The following is a 17,458-nucleotide window of genomic DNA, read 5'->3' on the forward strand; positions in this document are numbered from 1 at the left end:
ACCGACCTTGAGGTTCACAAGAAGGATCGCCCAAATCCTTTGTGTGTACACCTCACTTTCTTATTAGTTTGATTTGTGCTAGGAAACTCTAACATGGGCTTCTCCCCAAATTGGGCTTCTATTTTTAACCTTCCTTTGCCAAATGTACACACAGCACTAAGCACATCAAACTTCCCACATTGTTCATATACCCTATGCAAGGGGATCAGAGACTTAAAACTCTTGCAATGCTGTAGTAATGGTGTGCACTGTGATCCCCATAAACATGAGTAAACACATTCATTTCATTATGTATGACAGCTACAATGCCACCAAGCACAAGTGACATTATAATCTTATGGGACCACCCTCATATAAGCAAGCCCATTGCCAAAATAATTGTTATGTTGCACAGGTCTGCACGTGTGTTTACATGTAACATCTTGGGAGTGTGGCTTTCTTTTCAATTTCAGAATCTTCTACTTTTGCTATTTTAGTTGAATGCAGCACAGAGCTGAAATATTGCAAAACCCCCAAGTGCATAGCTTACTGAAATCTCAAAAATTCAACAAATCCAAATAGCTGATACCTTAAGGGGGAAAACAAACAAAAACAAGTACCAGCCTCTCTTAAATTTACTTTCTGAGGAAGCCTTTAGTTTAGAAGCTAAGCTGACGTCTGTTAAGATGGAGCAGGAAAGCAATGATTGATTACCAACTCAAAGACCAGAGAGGAGACAGAGTTTAAGGCTCAAGAGGTACATTTTAAAAAATTATCTTTATTTAGGTTTCTGATTCAGCACATGTATCAAAGACTAATCAACATAAAGTAAATAAGACATTAATCGGAAGTCTTACATTTCTCTATAACTCTGACCAAGAATGTCAAGATTGCCACTATTACCAGAACTCCAACCTAGTCAAGTTGTAGACAAGCTATCATGAACAACATACAGTGTGCACAGATATGCAGAGGCAAAAGGCATGCTAGCTTCTGGCTCTCCTCTGTTCCTTGTTGACATTCTGTTTGACAATCCACCTTTGTTCCAGGCTAAGTTCCAAAAAGTCCAAAGAAGACTCAGGGGTCCATACAACCAGATATTCTTTCAGAGGAATGTAGTCTGAACCCGTTGTGCCTGCAACTTTGTTCCTGCCAGGATGTACAATACAATCTAGATGATGATGCAGACCAAGTCAAACACTAATATTGAGCAGTTACCCAAGTTAAGGCATGAATGCACAAATGCACACGTGTACACACGCAGCACCCATGCTATCACAAACATAGGATTCCTTTGATCGCCTAACACAAAGCATCCTGGGTGTGGCAGCTAATCACAACTGCTGAGCATTCTGAAAAATGCTCCCCCAAACTTTATGCAAACATGTTTCATAAAATTAAAACAAAAAACCAAAAGAACAAAACTATAAAAACCCCTTAATCTCCTTTAAAATGGCTCTTGAGCATGGAACTCGTGTAGCAGCATCGATGGCTGGCTCTTGAACAATTTGGAAATAAAAGTTTGTTTCATTTACTATGTATTTCTTTGGTAGTCATCACTACAAAGTTTTCAGTGTTGGTTACCTATAAGACAAGTAATTAAATTGACAGAAGATCAAGTTACACAGAATCTTCTGTACTGAGAAAAACACTAACCTCTCAAAGCACAAGTAACTCTGCTTTTTCTTTTGCCTTATTGGGCATCCTCTAAAAGCAAGGCTTCGTACGGGGGAGTTCATGTCTACCTAACAAAAGGGCAATACATATTCTATCTTCCTATAATTGAACAATCAACAAAAGGTTCATTGTCAATTATTTCTGGTCAAATCAGTTAGAAGCCAATTATAAAGGCACAGCAGCACTTGGTGTCAAAGCCACATTCTGGTCACACATTCATTCCATGGTTGCTAATCTCAGGAGCTCAGAATTTCAAACTCCTTCCAATCAACAAAGGAGTCAGTTCAGTGAATCTCAACTAGTTCCATCATCTGCCAAATTTCTAGAATCTTGTCTAGAATGCCAGCATGCTTGATCAGAGAAAGCAGTTCAGAGCCCAGAGGCATCAGGTATTAGGTAAGTTAATTTGGTTTTGAAGAAAGGCATGGTAATCTGGCAAAAGAGTACTTATCCTATTAGCAGCACAGTGGTAGCCAAGGGTCTCTGTAAGCAAGGCAGGAAATGAAGCTACTGTTGCTCCCACCTGCCTGAAAGATGGCTACTGATATTACAAAGACCTTTTGGGATCAATCCAGGGTTAGGCTGAACAAGTGGGCAAAAGAAATGACAGGAAACACATTCAGGTCCCATGAGAAGTGACCAACCTAGATAAGTTAATTACCCATAAATGAGGGTGTTCCCATTTCTATGGGCTCGGGACCTGACTCTTACCAGTCCCGAGTGGCTAAGTCATTGTCAAAAAATTGTCCTAGGAGGTATTGCCCAAGCATTATTACAGGCTCCACATGGGGGTTGTCAAACACTTTAAAATGACATAAAACATCACTAATTCAAAATAGTGTTTGTTCTACCAGTTCTGAATGTCCGTAGAGAGAGGCAACTAGATTTATGTTGGGAAAGTGTTGTTGAAAGGAGTGATGTTTTATCTTGAGGAGTCTCAGGGAACCAGCAGTACATTTCGGCAGAAGGCTGAATGTCAAGAACCTATCTCTCAAAGGCGCTTACCAGGAACTGTCTGCTCACCCCAAGTGCTTTTCATTTACCATATGGCAATGTTGTTTTATTTTTTAAATGCTTGTGCTTTCAGGACAGAATGAAATTGGTAAGAAACTGAGGGAAGAAAGATCATTAAAGGAAGGGACTTTGTTTTGAGTACAAGACACTATCCAACAGCATTGAAATCTACAATCTCAGAAAAGATTCTTGTAAACATATACCATATTTCTCTGTACCGTGAAGGCAAAATTTGTTTGCCTCGTCTCAGAATTCCTGGGAACTATAATGTACCAGGAGGTCAGTGAGCAATTGGGAGAAATCCCCATGTTTGACATGGCCCAGTTTGATATTAAAAACCTAAAGCCTCAATAATAAATGCCAAACTTGTTCCCCATGCTTGAGAACTGCACTATGATTATGTATACTACATACACATTATAAATAAAATTTTTATAGACCAACAATTTCTTCCTAGTAATCGAGGATGACGTTCTGAGGTTGTGGGCAGAAGAGGTGAAAAATATCCTATTGTTGCTTTTACTCTCAAGTTCTTAAAATGCTAGTCAAACACTAATATCTGATAACACTTTTCTTCTTCATTCTGTTAACTCTTAAATATGCATTCGAAGGCAAAAATGGAAGTTTCTATACTGTACAATATTAAATATCTACAATTTCATGGTTCCTTATTTTTAGGAGTGTGTTCAATACGGAGTTAGCTATTGGAGATGGTTGTCACAAAACATGAACTCTTAAAAATTACTGATAAATTAATTTTTAGTTCTCTGATTATATCCTACAGATACACGTTCTCATAAAATATACATTCTCTAGTAAGTTATTTTCATCCACAGCATATATAAATATGCAAACACAGGTGGTAAAAATCACTTTACTACCAAAATACAAAACAGTAAATGCAGTGAAACAAAAATAAAAGGATGTAAGCAAGTATCAAGAAAAGAGCTGACTCAGGGTCTTCCGCTTGAAAGTGAAACCATAGGATTTATTTGTGCTAAATGAATGGAATAATGTATTCAGAATATACTCCTTTGTACACTATACTTGCTTATACTGGGCAAAATAAGCAGTCATCAATGTGAAGGTTCTAGTTTCCTCTACACTTATTCTTTTCTGCCAAGCAATACAGTATTTTTCTGGCTATTATGCCAAAATATACTTGTCTCTTTCAAACAGTATTTTCTGATAGCATTTTGCACATTTAGAATATTTGTTCAAACTCTATCTTAGCAGACTATGAAGAATGGAAGGAGAACTCCTATTAGTTATGTGAAAAAAATCATATTGCCCTCTGCATTCAACATCAAAGAGCAAATTCTAAATCAGCCATTGAACATTTATTGACTCTGTTTAGGTGGATTATCCTTAACATTTTAAGGATAAAGGGAAGAATCACATCCTAATTTGCAGTAATTATCCATCCCATTTGTGACATTAGGCTGTTTTAAAGAGTCATGGTTCTCAGCTTACACTGAAAATAATCTGTAAAAGTGTATCTGTAGAAAGCTCTATTAAACAATATCTATATTTTGGGCACTGCTTCATCCAACTTTCCAGTTTACATTGAAAGTTAGATTTCTCAAAGGTTGTGTACTGTAGTGCTTGAATTCTTGATATGTTTGGTAAACACCAATAGCTCAGTAATTTTCTGCAAATTCATGGACAAAAAAAATATATAAAAAAGATATCCCCCCCCTTTTTTATTTTACAAACCTAAAAGCCAAGTAAATGAAGCTCTGGGGCTAAGCAATAATTGCACACTGCTGCTGTTATTACCAAACACCAAATAGCAAATGTTCCAGCCAGGTAATGGACACACATGAAGATTCAAGTAAAACACTGATGGAAAAAGTCGTCTGGTTAGTGTTGCAGAGAGCCACAACACTGGCTGCTTTTCCAACAAACATTTACAACACATGGATAATGAAGCCTAGATAACCTCAGTGCAAATAAGTCAGATCCAAATATGCCAGGGAAAGAAGCCTTTGGCGTTGAGTAGACGGCTCCATTGGACGAGTCCCAACTTGAAATTCAGACTAAGCACATGCATTAAGGCTGGGAGGAAGGGTGAACCGAATGTGGCGAAGGGGTGGGCTGCGAGGTGGCTGCCGAGGGGAGCATGGGCTGCATGGGTGGCGGAGGTGGAGGTGGAGGTGGCTGGACAGGGGTCTGTGTGTTGGGAGACGGAGGCGGTGTAGGTCGTTTGAATTTGTCAGGACTGTTGCTTCTCCGTGGTGAAGGCCTCTGTAGGGAAGACAAGAGCAGGTCAATTGCAGCATAAGCCCTGCTTCCGGCTGAGGCGGCTCCTGAAACTCTTACCAGCCAAGACAAGAAAGCAGTGACTTTCTTCTTTAAACCTACTTATTATTGAGTGCGAGTCTTGGAAATTTAAACATGGTAGTTTTTAATACCTACATCTGTGAAATAGCAATGCAGAAGTGCTATGATTAATACTTTGGCCAAACTAGTGAACTTGAACCCTTCAATGAAACAGTCATAAAGTAGAAAGATCGCAGTCCTTTGGTCCCCTTTATTGTTGTCCCCTGTCAACTGTGTGCCCTCAATCTTTTTCTATACATTTCTCAAATACATTTCCCATACCTTGAGATCACAGCTCAATGGACACAAAAGGTTACTATTTTTACACAAAGTGTACCCACTCGCAAAAGATCCTCATAAACACTTTAAATAATTTAGGAGAAGAGGGTTTGTCTTTAAAGTAGTCTCATTGGAAATACCCGTAATTCAAATTCTTTGATCCTAATAAGTAAAAATCTTCTGCATAGCCACACATACATACACATACACACACACACACAATGAAAAAAAAAGGGCCCTCTCACTTCATTTACATATAGTTCTAGAACTAGATGAACCTTCCTAATTCTAGGAGAAAACATTCTGAGTAAAACTAGAAACAAGGCTAACTTCAGGAACAGTAACAAGGTTCAGTAAACTGTGAAGCCATAAGCATAAATATTTTCAGACATTGTGGCAACCAACAATAATTCTTTATGGCCAAGAGCTGGCCAGAGTTCAAACTACATTTCACAAAGGGTGGTTTTCACAGGAAGGGAAGCTGAAGTTTGCGCCTCCTGGGAAGGAGTTTAGTCTTAACACCAGAACTTTGTGTCAAAACTATTTGGTAAGTCTCTGTAGTTTCAAAGTGAACTGATGAGGGGAGAGGAGAAGAAAGGTAAATGACTAAGAGCATCAATTCTAATCTCCCCAAAAGGACCAGCTGGTACCACCATCAAGAGTAAGGTGCTGCCCCCTCCCCCACCCCTCAGACACTTACTGTGATCCCATGGGATGTTCCCATGTGCTGCACATGAAGACCCGGAGAATTGTAGTAGGACATTCCAGCTCGAGTCAGGGAAGTTGGTGGCGTGAACCCAACTGTGTGACTTGCATAGGAGAGACCTGAATACAACAACAACATGAAACAGCATTTCAAACCCAATTAGCCCATACCTTAAAATGCAGAAAGTCTAAATCACATGCGTATGTAAAACTGAATGACAAGAATGGTGGGCAGCATGCTAGATAACATGGGATGTAAAAAGTCATGCTGGGGACAGAACAGAAAGTACAGAATAAACCCATGGGGATACCCCGCCCCCCCCCCCCCCCCCCGGTCACTGATTCCCAAGGGGAATTAACAGTGTTGAGAAAACTAAACAGTCAAGTGCAAGTCCTGTGTTTGATTTCCAGCACTGCCAAGAAAACAGGAACTGGGAATGTGGTACTCAGGAGGCAGAGGCAGGAGGACTGATCATTCCAAGCCAGTTAGGTTTTGTTTCAGCAAAACCAAAAAATATTGAAGAAATAAAAACTAAAATCAAAGATCTGAGTTCTTAGATAGGGATTTCTTCATGAAGATACACAAATGATTGAAAAGCAGAAAAAGAAATATTCTGTATAGCCCATCGTGAGGGAAATGCAAATAAAACCACAATAATGTACTAATTCACAGCTGTTGGAATGGCCATTCCTTAAACAATACAGAGGCAGTCGCCAATTTGGAAAACTCTATAGAGATGCCCACAAACTTTCACTTTTTGATATTTATCTGAGAGAAGAGAAATCTGGATTTCAAAGAGTTATTAAACTCCAGTGTTCACAGAAGCATTATTCAAATTAGCCAAAATGAAACAACATCACTATCTATGTAATCCTGGCATTTTAGGAGGCTCAAGGATGACCAGGGAAAAAGCACAAGACCCTACCTGTAAAACAAATACAAAGGGCTAAGTGCCAGTGGCTCATGCCTATAATCCCAACTATTCAGCATGCGGAGATGTAAGGACCTCAGTCCAAAGTCAGACCAGACAGAAAAGTCTGTGATACTCTATTTCCAATTAATGAGCAAAAAAATCAAGCGGACTTGAGGCATGGCTCTAGTGGTAGAATGCTAGCCATGAACAAGCAGTTTCAGGCCCCTGAGTTCAAACATTGGTATAGTCAAAGAAAAGCACTAATACCCGATCCCTAATATTGACTGTCCCCCACCCCAAAAATAAGGCAGCCTTTCTAGTTCACTTGAGATGTAGGAAAGGAATACAGAAGAAACATGAAATAATAACCATGTACTGGCTTGGATACAGGCACACAAATTCTTCCAATAAAAACTAAAACAGAAAACTGGAAAATTCAGGTTTTGTTGACCTACTATGCATAGCACTGCAATAAAGTGGATTAGAATAATTAGGCTGCTAAATAGAAGATAAAATTGACTTTGATGGGTTCAATGTTAAAACAGTATGAAAATATTCTCACTGAGGGGGACTGAAAGAAGAAAAGATCTAGGTGTTTTAATTAACTTCATGAAAACCAAACAGCTTATCTCTCTAAGAAGCTCCACACCTGATGTAGGCCCCCAGTACAGGGATAGGTACAATCTAAGTCAAATGTATGCAAACGGAATACGGAAACTTCCTGGCAGCATATTTATGATAGTAGAAGTAATATTCTGAGCAAAGATCTGACATTTGTTTGCTTCTTTTTTTTTCACTGACTTCGTTTTCTAATCCATTGGAAATTATGTGTCTCTAAAACTTCTTTAACTTTAAATAAATCAAACAAGACATATTAAAGTATACTTCATACGAACCAACACCCCATCAACTACAAAATAATCCCCCCATCTAGCTTCATCCTGACTCCTGCCTTCCTTTTACATCAATAAATCTAAAAGCAAAAATAAAAGACCTTTCTCATGGCAATGAAACCTAAGTGCTATTTTGGGAAAAGGCAGATAGAAGAGGCTTTTAGAGACAGACTCAAGGCTAGTAGAGAAACAGATTCCGTAACACCTTTTTTGATAAGAACAAGGCAGGATGACCACATCATCTATCAGAAAGTTCTTTCTGTCTGGGATCAGTCCCTCTTTCCCCAGGTGAGGTCTTTGGCTGCTCCCTTCTTTTCCCTCTCCCTACTCCACTTGTCACTTGCCTCTTCCTGCTTTCCTTTCTCCCTTGCTGTCTTACCCTCCAGCCCCAGAGTCCCACACAATGCTGGGACTAATATGCAGACTCTGGGAAATGTTTTCAGGGGAAGATACAGATAAGTGTGCTTCCAAGAACAGAAGCAAAGAAAAACTGCATAGTTTTGCCCATGCTTGTAAAGGCCAAGAAATCACTGCAAATACCAAAGGGTAGGAAGAATTCAGTAACAGAGACGCCTCTTCCTGCAGTATGACAAGGAATTAGGAAACCTCGAAATCTCTGCTTCCTCAGTCTAAACATGGGAAAACTGATGCCTACTTCAATTATTCTGAGGGTAAAATGAGATAATTTAACTTGGGAATAGTAATACTCATAAAAGCTGTCCTATAAGGCATATTAGAAATCTGCCCACCCCCTAAGATTTAGCACCAGAGACAAATCAGTCTTTTTTTTTTTTTAAGGTGCTTGGGAGCTGGGCACGAGTGGCTTGCGCCTGTAATCCTAGCTACTCGGGAGGCTGATATCTGAGGATCCCAGCTCAAAGCCAGCAGGGCAGGATCTTGTTGTGAAAACACATGACCATTATCTCTATTTACTAGATTTTTACATGCTAGGAGGGAACCTAAGCAGGGCTGCCTATGAAATGTATCAGAGAGGATAGAGGCAAAGCTCAGTCATCCAACTTAGCATGCATGAGGATTCAGGGATGGATCCTCAGCCCTATTAATAATGATAATAACAAACATATAAATGATAGTAAACATATACTCACCAGGTGATATAGGTCTGCTTGAACTTGGAGAAGGAGTGTAAGGGATTGGACTGGACACAGTGCGAGGTCTTAATCCTTGTGCAGACATCTCATTAAAATATCTAAAAGAAGAGAAGAAGTGCTCAGCATCACCTGCATTCAATAGTTCTTAAGAGAGCTCTTGCGTGACGTCAAAAAAGAAATGTACTCTTTAACTGACTTCTGTAACTATAACCTCTGTACATCACCTTTATAATAGCTCTTCTGAGAAATGTCAGAAGTTTCAAGTCTTTAAGTCAAAATCCTGAATGATTGCTGACCAGTGATACTGTGGCTAGGAGACACTTGTTTTACAGACTCACATTCCTGTGTTGTTTGTCAAACCTCACTCTCTGGCAGCCTGGGATACAGAGTCCAGGATGTCTTAGCTCAGAATGGAGACCTGGTCACAGAACCATGCCTAGGACAAAGACAAGCAGCCTTTTCTCCGCAGGTCATGTAGAAATTCACTTCCACTGGCCACGTATTAATGGCTAACTTTGAATTGTGATTTGCCATTATATATGCCATCAAGTGAAATGCCCACAAAGTGAATGGTCACACATTAGAATGTAACAGGAAGCGTGAGTTCTAAGCACCTTCGTAGGTCATGCCCAGGGACACTGTGCTGAGTCTGACTTCTTCCTGGATGCAAAAGTCATGTCAGAACTGAGAACACTAGAGCGTGATCATGGAGAAAATCAGCTTTCACTCTGTGAACCAAGTACAGAGCTCTGGCCAGGCGAAATGCCTGCTTGAGAGACTTCCTGATAAACCATCCTTCCCACACCTTGCAGCCAAACATGTGAGCACCAATACCTGAGGGAGATATCAGCCCTGGTATTAAGTCAGACACCCGAGGAACTAAAAATGACCATTTCTAGGCAAATTTATGGTACCTGAACAAAATCAGGATGTGTAATGTGAGATGCACCTCAACTAAATAGCCACTTCTTATTCTGCCTGTCTTTAGATACCAGGTAGGACCTTTCTATTCCATATCCAGGTAGATAGCTACGGCCACCTCTTGAAGCCTTAAATGTCAGATTGTTTTCTTTCTCTCAAATGTGGTATCCTACCAGGCAGAAAAATAGTTGTTGGAGCCATATTCTGTCTGGAATAAACCTGACCTACAAAAAGGAATGTAAAAGCTTCTGGATGAATACTGGTTCTGGAAAAAAAATCTATTAACTGGAAGTCTGAAGTAGTTTCAATAATGTCACCATAATAAGAAAAAATGGTCTCAGTACATCTTATCCCAAACTGGGGACCAGATAGTACATATGTTAACTTGTGGTCTGCTCTGAGTCATAATGTAGTTAACAAGCTCCTTAGTGTTCTAGTGAACATTTTTAGTCAAATGACTCAAAAGACTTTAGGATGGGAAACTGTTAGAAACGAATCAATAAAGTTTAGAATCAAGGCTGATAATTTTCTGATACAAGCTTTTAACAAAAAGGAAATACATATAGATAATTTAAGCAAGGTAACCTATTACTCACTTTCGTTAATTTTTTTTCCCCTTTCATTTATAGCCTTCTATCATAGAAACATTCTTGGCTCTGTCCACAGCAAACACTCTAAAAGCTTTGTCAGCACCTTGAATGAATCACACAATAGAAAACTGAGTGCTGACGCATTGATTCTGCCTCATTTCAGACATGTTTTGGCATCCCACAGGCAGTGCAGATCCTCAGCAGTTCCCGCAGTGACACTGGCTACTTAGTCTTCACAGGGGGTCCCCCAGAAGGCTCAAGGGCACCTCTCACACTCTGATGTGGACCATGGGAGGCCAGGGCATGTGGGCTCCAGGAGCAGACATTTCCTTGTTTGAAATGATGTACTTCAGAAGAACTGATTCCCTAACTGCTGGTTTTTCTTCTCTCTGGATTTACTGGTTATCTAACCATTGTACTCCCAAGTGCAGAGGAGAGTGAGGGAGAAATGCCGAGACCAGTTCCTCTAGTCATCCTCTAGCCAATGGATAACTCATCTCCACCATTCGCAATGGGAAGGGAGGTCGTCCAATGTTAGGTTCAGATTAATGCAATTATTTTTTAAAAGGCAGCTGCAAAATGGCTCAGAAGTTATCATACATGTTAAGGCAACTCTCTGGGATTTCAATAACCTCTCCCTGTCTCCTGCTGGTTCTTTCAATTTATTAATGTTACTTTCCTCCAACTTCATTATAGCTTGCTTATTCTTGTATAAGAATGCTCCCATGATTTAAAAAGATGTAACATGGGATCCGGTTACTTCATTAAATGCAAACTCATGCTGGAGGTAGTGGATCACACCTGTAATCCCAGTTACAGAGAAGGTACACATCAGAAGGACCTCAGTTCAAGGCCAGCCTGGAGAAAAAAAAAAGTCAACTAGACCCTCATGCAATCTTCTCCTCCCTCAACTCCACAAATAAGACGGGTAAGGTGGTACATACCTAGAAGCCAAGCTGTTTGGGAGGCACAGGGAGGAGGCTCACAGACCAAGACTGGCCCTGGGCAAAAATGTAAAACTATCTGAAAAAAAATAACTAAAGCAAAAAGGTCTGAGGATATGGCTGAGCTTAAAATCCAGCAGTGATTTTAAATCCTAGTAATGTAGTCATAGTATTAATCACAACAATAAACAAACCCTGCCTCCATTGCTTTCCCATTTACAAGCTTTTAGAATGGCTTTTTCCCCCCTTTCCTTTTGCATTTAGGAGGAATGTTTAATCTTCTGCATTTAAACCATTATGATTGTCCATTGTAACGTGGTACTACACATCGCTACAGAAAATGTGACGTGTGAAAGCCTTCCGTATCAACCAGGATACTGGAGGCGGGTTATTTGGTTTGTTTTACAAGGCTCAGGACAATGCGCACCTTTCATCATCCATCTCCAGGCTGGACTCACTCTCTGAGAGCTGTCGACAGAGAGCTTCTCTTCTCTCCATTTCCCTCTGCAGCTTCCTCTGTAGCCTCAAGTTCTCTTCCCTCATGTGACGCTCCTCCTCCAGATACTGGGCCATTTTCTCTGAATCTGAAAAGCCAGAGTTCTCATCAGTCCACATTTCACGTAATGATGTCCTTGAGCTACTTGAAGACTGTCCTCCCTCTCTCACACCAGGATGAAATCTGGGTACACTCAGTGTACCTCCAGCAGCCAAGCTTGCCAAGGACTCACACTTGGGGGAGGGGGAGATAAACAGGAGGTGCTACACTACACTCACACCTATTCTAAGTCAATTTACATGGAAGAGGAAATGGTGAACAGTAGCTGAGTCTGCAGCTACCAGACCTCTGTTCTCTCTGCAGTGCAGAGGGAGGGAGATCGACTGAGAAAGCTGATTCTGCCTCCTAGGCATGGGTTTGGCTGCTCGGCCCAACCACACACAGCAATCGCTCAGGGGCCTGTCACTGATGAAGTGAGCACATACTGTGCCTGCTGGTGAGGTACACAGACAAGCACTGCACTGTATCTTGCAAAGCTTGAGTCTGGCAGCAGGTAAAGACTTGCACAGAGCTGGCATCTCTTAGGCTGCTGTCTTGACCCTGCCTCCAGGCTAGATACTAGACCCAATTTCTCTTTCTCAGGAATCTGAAATAAGGAAGTGACATGTTCTAGAATTTCTTTTTTTTTTTTTGGCCAGTCCTGGGCTTTGAACTCTGGGCCTGAGCACTGTCCCTGGCTCCTTTTTTGCTCATGGCTAGCACTCTGCCACTTGAGTCACAGCGCCACTTCTGGCCATTTTCTATATATGTGGTGCTGAGGAATTGAACCTAGGGCTTCATGTACACAAGGCAAGCACTCTTGCCGCTAGGCCATATTCCCAGGCCAATGTTCTAGAATTTCATGAGGTTCTAGAAGGTCCTTCTCCTAAGACTCCCCTCCCTCCCTTCTCCTGTTATTCTCCATAAGGTTCTGTGTCATTCTCTTCCAATAAAAGGCAAGACACACTTAATGCCCTCTTTCTGGTTAATCTTAGACAGAATCTACTCTTATAAAGTAGCCAGAATAGCCTTAATATAAAATTCAGAATCAGTTCATCTTTTTTTCTTTTTCCCTGTTTTGGTGCATTTAGGGGAAGGAAAAATCCTCATATACTTTTCTCCTCTGAAAATCAGATGGAAATTCAGAATGAACCTGGGCACATCTAGGAGAGTTGCTTATAGGCTTCTACAGTGGTTTATGAGCCTACAGAAATTCCAGAAAAAAGGAAGGAGTTGAATGTCACATGTACCATTTCCTATACACCTAATGCCATCACACTAGCTTCAGTTTTAAGCAACCCTCTGGCTGTGTAGCACTTTACTTAAATGATGACTTTTGACAGTTGTTCTATGACTAACCAGGACATGTCTTTACAGATTGTACAAAAGCTCTTGCATAACTTTATTTTAGAAATTCCAATAAAAATACCCAAATTATTAAACACCCCGTTATATACACTAAACACTAAGTCCCTGGGTTGTTTTTAATACAGCTAGAAATCCTGCTGTCTAATCCAGATGCAAAGATCTCTTTAATTGAAGGCATACTGGGAAAATATTTACAAAGTATACTTTTAATAGGAACGATTTAAGTTATTTCCTCCCATATATGCAAGCACAAGGAATTTTTCACTTAGTTGCACAAGCAGCACTAGGTGTATTTATTGTTTGCTCCATAAGAGTGAGCATCAGAGCAAGCTACCTTTGTCTTCTATAAATAGGAAAGCTCTCCAGAACGGAAGATTCATAAGATTTACAGAATAAATTAAATGGCAAAGCACTGTCATTCAAAATTCTATCTGGAGGTTTGGCAGAACCCCTAAACTGATAGTGAATTCCTAAGGAATAGACCTGGTCACTGGTCTATTAAAAGCTCCCTAGTAGGGGTTGGGGATATGGCCTAGTGGCAAGAGAGCTTGCCTCATATACATGAGGCCCTGGGTTCGATTCCCCAGTACCACATATACAGAAAACGGCCAGAAGCGGCGCTGTGGCTCAAGTGGCAGAGTGCTAGCCTTGAGCAAAAGGAAGCCAGGGACAGTGCTCAGGCCCTGAGTCCAAGGCCCAGGACTGGCCAAAAAAAAAAAAAAAAAAGCTCCCTAGTAGATTCTAGGAGATACTCAACTCAACTGAGAACTCTTGAGCAACAGATTCAAATTCACATGTAGTCAAGCTTGGAGGCTGAGAAACAGATGTATAGCTGCATCCAAAGGAGATTTAAGAATGACCTCAGAATGATGCCGTGAATGAATGAAAGTCATTAACCTCTCTTCTAAGCCAGATCAAAACCAACTGCAGGCAGCTTAAGTGCTACTGGCTGCTGCTTGAATTCAGCCTTTCTGGATCTCCCCAAACAAAAGATACACCTGTGCTCTGGTGGTATCAGTAGTCTTTTTTTTTTTTTTTTTTGGAGGGGGTGGGTGGGCAATCCTAGGGCTTGAACTCACGGCCTGAGCACTGTCCCTGGCTTCTTTTTGCTCAAGGCTAGCAGTCTGCCACTTGAGCCACAGAACCTATTCTGGCCTTTTCTATAATGTGGTGCTGAGGAATTGAAGCCCAGGGCTTCAGATATACGAGGCCATATTCCCAGCCCATCAGTAGTCTTTTCAAAGACTAAACTTTGAGGAGGAACAAGGAGATTTAAAGAAGAAAAAAAAATTCAGCTGGACGCTGGTGGCTCCTGCCTGTAATCCTAGCTACTCAGGAGACTGAGACCTGAAGATTGCAGTTCAAAGCAAGGCCGGGCTGGAAAGTCTGGGCGACTCTAACCTCCAACTAACCACCAGGAAACAGAAAGTGGTGCTGTGGCTCAAAGTGGTAAAGCACTAGCCTTGAACTGAAGAGTTCAGTGACAGCAGCCAGGCCCAGAGTTCAAGCCCCACTGCTGGGGGGTTTGGGGGGTGGGGTGGGGGAGAACCTTCCCAAATTTCTTCTGAAAAATGTGCTTGGATCTCAAGAAGACAAGCTCAAAGGAAGAAGAAATTGAAAAAACTGACAGCTCTAGAGAAGGGTGCCATAAGTTATCTGTCTGCTCAACACTACAAACTCCTTTAAGCAGTTTAATACAATATTTGAGAATTCCTTATTTCGTTTTCATGGAGTATATGTAGTAGTTTCCAAAAGAAAATCAAATACTATACAGCCTTAGAAACAAAAAAAAGACCTACTGTAGCTTTGTATGTTTTGGTAGTGGAAAATCTGCAAGGCATTAAATGTGAACACAGAAAGGTGTACAGTATGTTCATTGTGCTTCTATTTGTATGAAGGGATTTGACAGATTTACACCTGTATCTGGAAGATACAGGAAAAATGTGTGTGAGCCCCAGATGGCTGGGGCTCAGGGGGGAGAAGGAGACATATCTTTCACTGTTATTACCTATTCACAGAAAGAAATTTCAGCAGAGAAAAGCCTGGAATAGGAAAAGACCCCAACAAAATGCACGTGTGCCTAATAAAACATTCAGAAATCTAGCTCCTTTGATCTCCAACTCAACATCTTGGCCTTTCCCAAAATACTAAGAAATATAAATTTCCAAAGCCTTCATTCTTCAAATACCACGAGCAAATGTCAGGTAAGAGTAAATTTAGTAGTAAGGAAGGTAAACGTTTATTTCCCTTAATAGTCCCAGAGTGCACTGAGGTATCTGGTATTGTTCTGGTTAGTACAGGCCTGGGAGATGAACATGGATAAGAAAATTAAAAATATTATGGATTCTCCTGAAATTAGGTGGATTATCTTCTGGAAGTGTTCTAAACTGTTTGCCTTCCACCATTAGAATAGCTTTTTTAAAAAATTATATATTTCAGGATGACAGTGTGTGTGTCAGGTCCATTGGTAATAAAGTACGATATAAATTTGACTAATGCCTGTTTGCAAGTAAACAGAAGTAAACCTGTCTATTTGGTAGGTGACAAAATCAAATCAATGAAAACAGAGGCTACGTACGCTGCAGCTGGGCAGCTCTCAGTTGTTTCTTCAGCCGCTCCACTTCATTCTTTAAAAACCTGATGTGGCGCATCATGTTTTCTGGAGAATCGATCTCCATGGAGATATCTCTAGGCGATGGAGGAGCAGAGACAGGCTGGTCTAATTTCTCCTGCAGGATTCTTCATTGGGGGAAAAAAAAAAGGAAAGAATCCAACAATGAAAAGCAGTTTGCCTGTAAAACTAAACAACACTGGAGCTAGAAGAATTATGTTGAGAAACAAGCAGCTCTTCATCACATGGTTATATAACTCCACTGATCGTTTTCCAGCTTCTTTGAGCATCCTTAGCTGGTCAAGGCCAGTGCTGAAATATCAAGCTTTTTTTGTTTTTTGTGTTTTTGTTTTTTTCCTTTTACATGAACACTGGTAACTAACCGTTTACTGCAAAGTCTTTATTTAACATCTGGTTCTGATTCATATGCCTGGAATACAGAGGCATTCAGAATTATTTGCTGACTAAAAGTTTAGCAGGTTGGTTTTAGGGCATTGATTGAGACAGGAAAGGAATTTTGCTTTTGGTTGAACTTATGAACTACTACAGATCTTTTTTGCAGGATGAGTCCTATAATTTAAAATTAGTAAGGAAAGGGTGGGCTGCAAGGGGTGAAAATGTTGAAAGCAGTGACACTGATCAAGCCACACTGTGTTCATAAACTGCTTGGGTGAACGGTAACACCTAGAGATAATAAAAATACTCAGAAAAAGAGAAAAAAAAAAAAAGAGAAGAAACTCAACTTCTAAATTCCTCCAAAACCAATGTAAAGGCTTGGCTAGCTAGACAGAGGGGCTTTTTGCTTCTGCAAACAGCAAAGGGAAAAGATTTGAGAAACAAACCAGGATTGTTTGGTTAATAGTTGGTAGGAGCTTCATTTCCATTAATTATTGTTAGGTTAAAGCATATAAGAGGCTGGTACTCAACAGCTTTTGACCCTTGAAATGACCATTCCACATTGCCCAACTCAATTACTTGGTGCTAACAGACGTCAAACTTCCAACCACAATCTGCAATCCCCTGCTTTATAAGCTCACATTGTTTCTAGAGTTTGTATCGTGAATTACTTCTAGGTCTACCTTTGTGGGAAAAAAAGCTAGACTACGTTAAATATTATAAATGGTCCCTATACTTACTGCATAGAATCAGTATTGCTGCAGTAATACAAAGATAGTTGATTTAATTATAGCCTGATGATTTCTTGTAGCTGTCTCATTAATTTTTACTTAAAAGTGTGTGATATATTTGTAGTTTGCAAATCTAGAAATAAACTCAAAACAACTTATGAATGCATAAAGTAGAAGGATCTTAATAACCTACAAAAGATCTGGTGACGGGAACTGAGTTTTTCAAAGGAAATTCATGTTTACATCCATGCACATACCCCTCAGACCGAATATTTTTACCAGCCCTGCCCCTCCCAACAAGTACAAAGCAGCTAAAAATAAGGACCAGGTGCACAAAGAGATTTAATATGTGTTTACTGTTGAGTGACATTTCAGAGTATGTTTGCCGAGTGGCATTTCACATGTTGAGTGACATTTCACATATTTAACACAAAATATCGTACTGTCTTAAATATGTGTAGGTATTT

At 40.3% G+C, this 17,458-nt stretch overlaps 1 protein-coding gene and 1 long non-coding RNA gene across 2 annotated transcripts in view; one reads left to right on the top strand and one right to left on the bottom strand.

Annotated features, from left to right (window-relative positions):
• Positions 1 to 737: 737 nt before the first annotated feature.
• Ccdc6 (coiled-coil domain containing 6) overlaps positions 738 to 17,458 on the bottom strand; it is a 108,060-nt gene continuing 91,339 nt past the window's right edge. The window contains exons 5-9 of the mRNA XM_048338826.1: positions 15,832 to 15,992; positions 11,778 to 11,934; positions 8,893 to 8,993; positions 5,972 to 6,096; positions 738 to 4,917 (exon numbers count right to left, since the gene is read on the bottom strand). Coding sequence (XP_048194783.1) covers positions 4,723 to 4,917; positions 5,972 to 6,096; positions 8,893 to 8,993; positions 11,778 to 11,934; positions 15,832 to 15,992 — 739 coding nt within the window. The 3' untranslated portion in view covers positions 738 to 4,722. The remainder of the gene's footprint in view (positions 4,918 to 5,971; positions 6,097 to 8,892; positions 8,994 to 11,777; positions 11,935 to 15,831; positions 15,993 to 17,458) is intronic.
• LOC125346349 lies at positions 12,761 to 14,230 on the top strand. Its single transcript, XR_007209911.1, has 2 exons — positions 12,761 to 13,765; positions 13,989 to 14,230. It is a non-coding gene; the product is annotated as an uncharacterized LOC125346349 (long non-coding RNA).

The sequence above is a fragment of the Perognathus longimembris genome, chromosome 2 (assembly GCF_023159225.1).
Source record: "Perognathus longimembris pacificus isolate PPM17 chromosome 2, ASM2315922v1, whole genome shotgun sequence".
Taxonomy (NCBI): domain Eukaryota; kingdom Metazoa; phylum Chordata; class Mammalia; order Rodentia; family Heteromyidae; genus Perognathus; species Perognathus longimembris.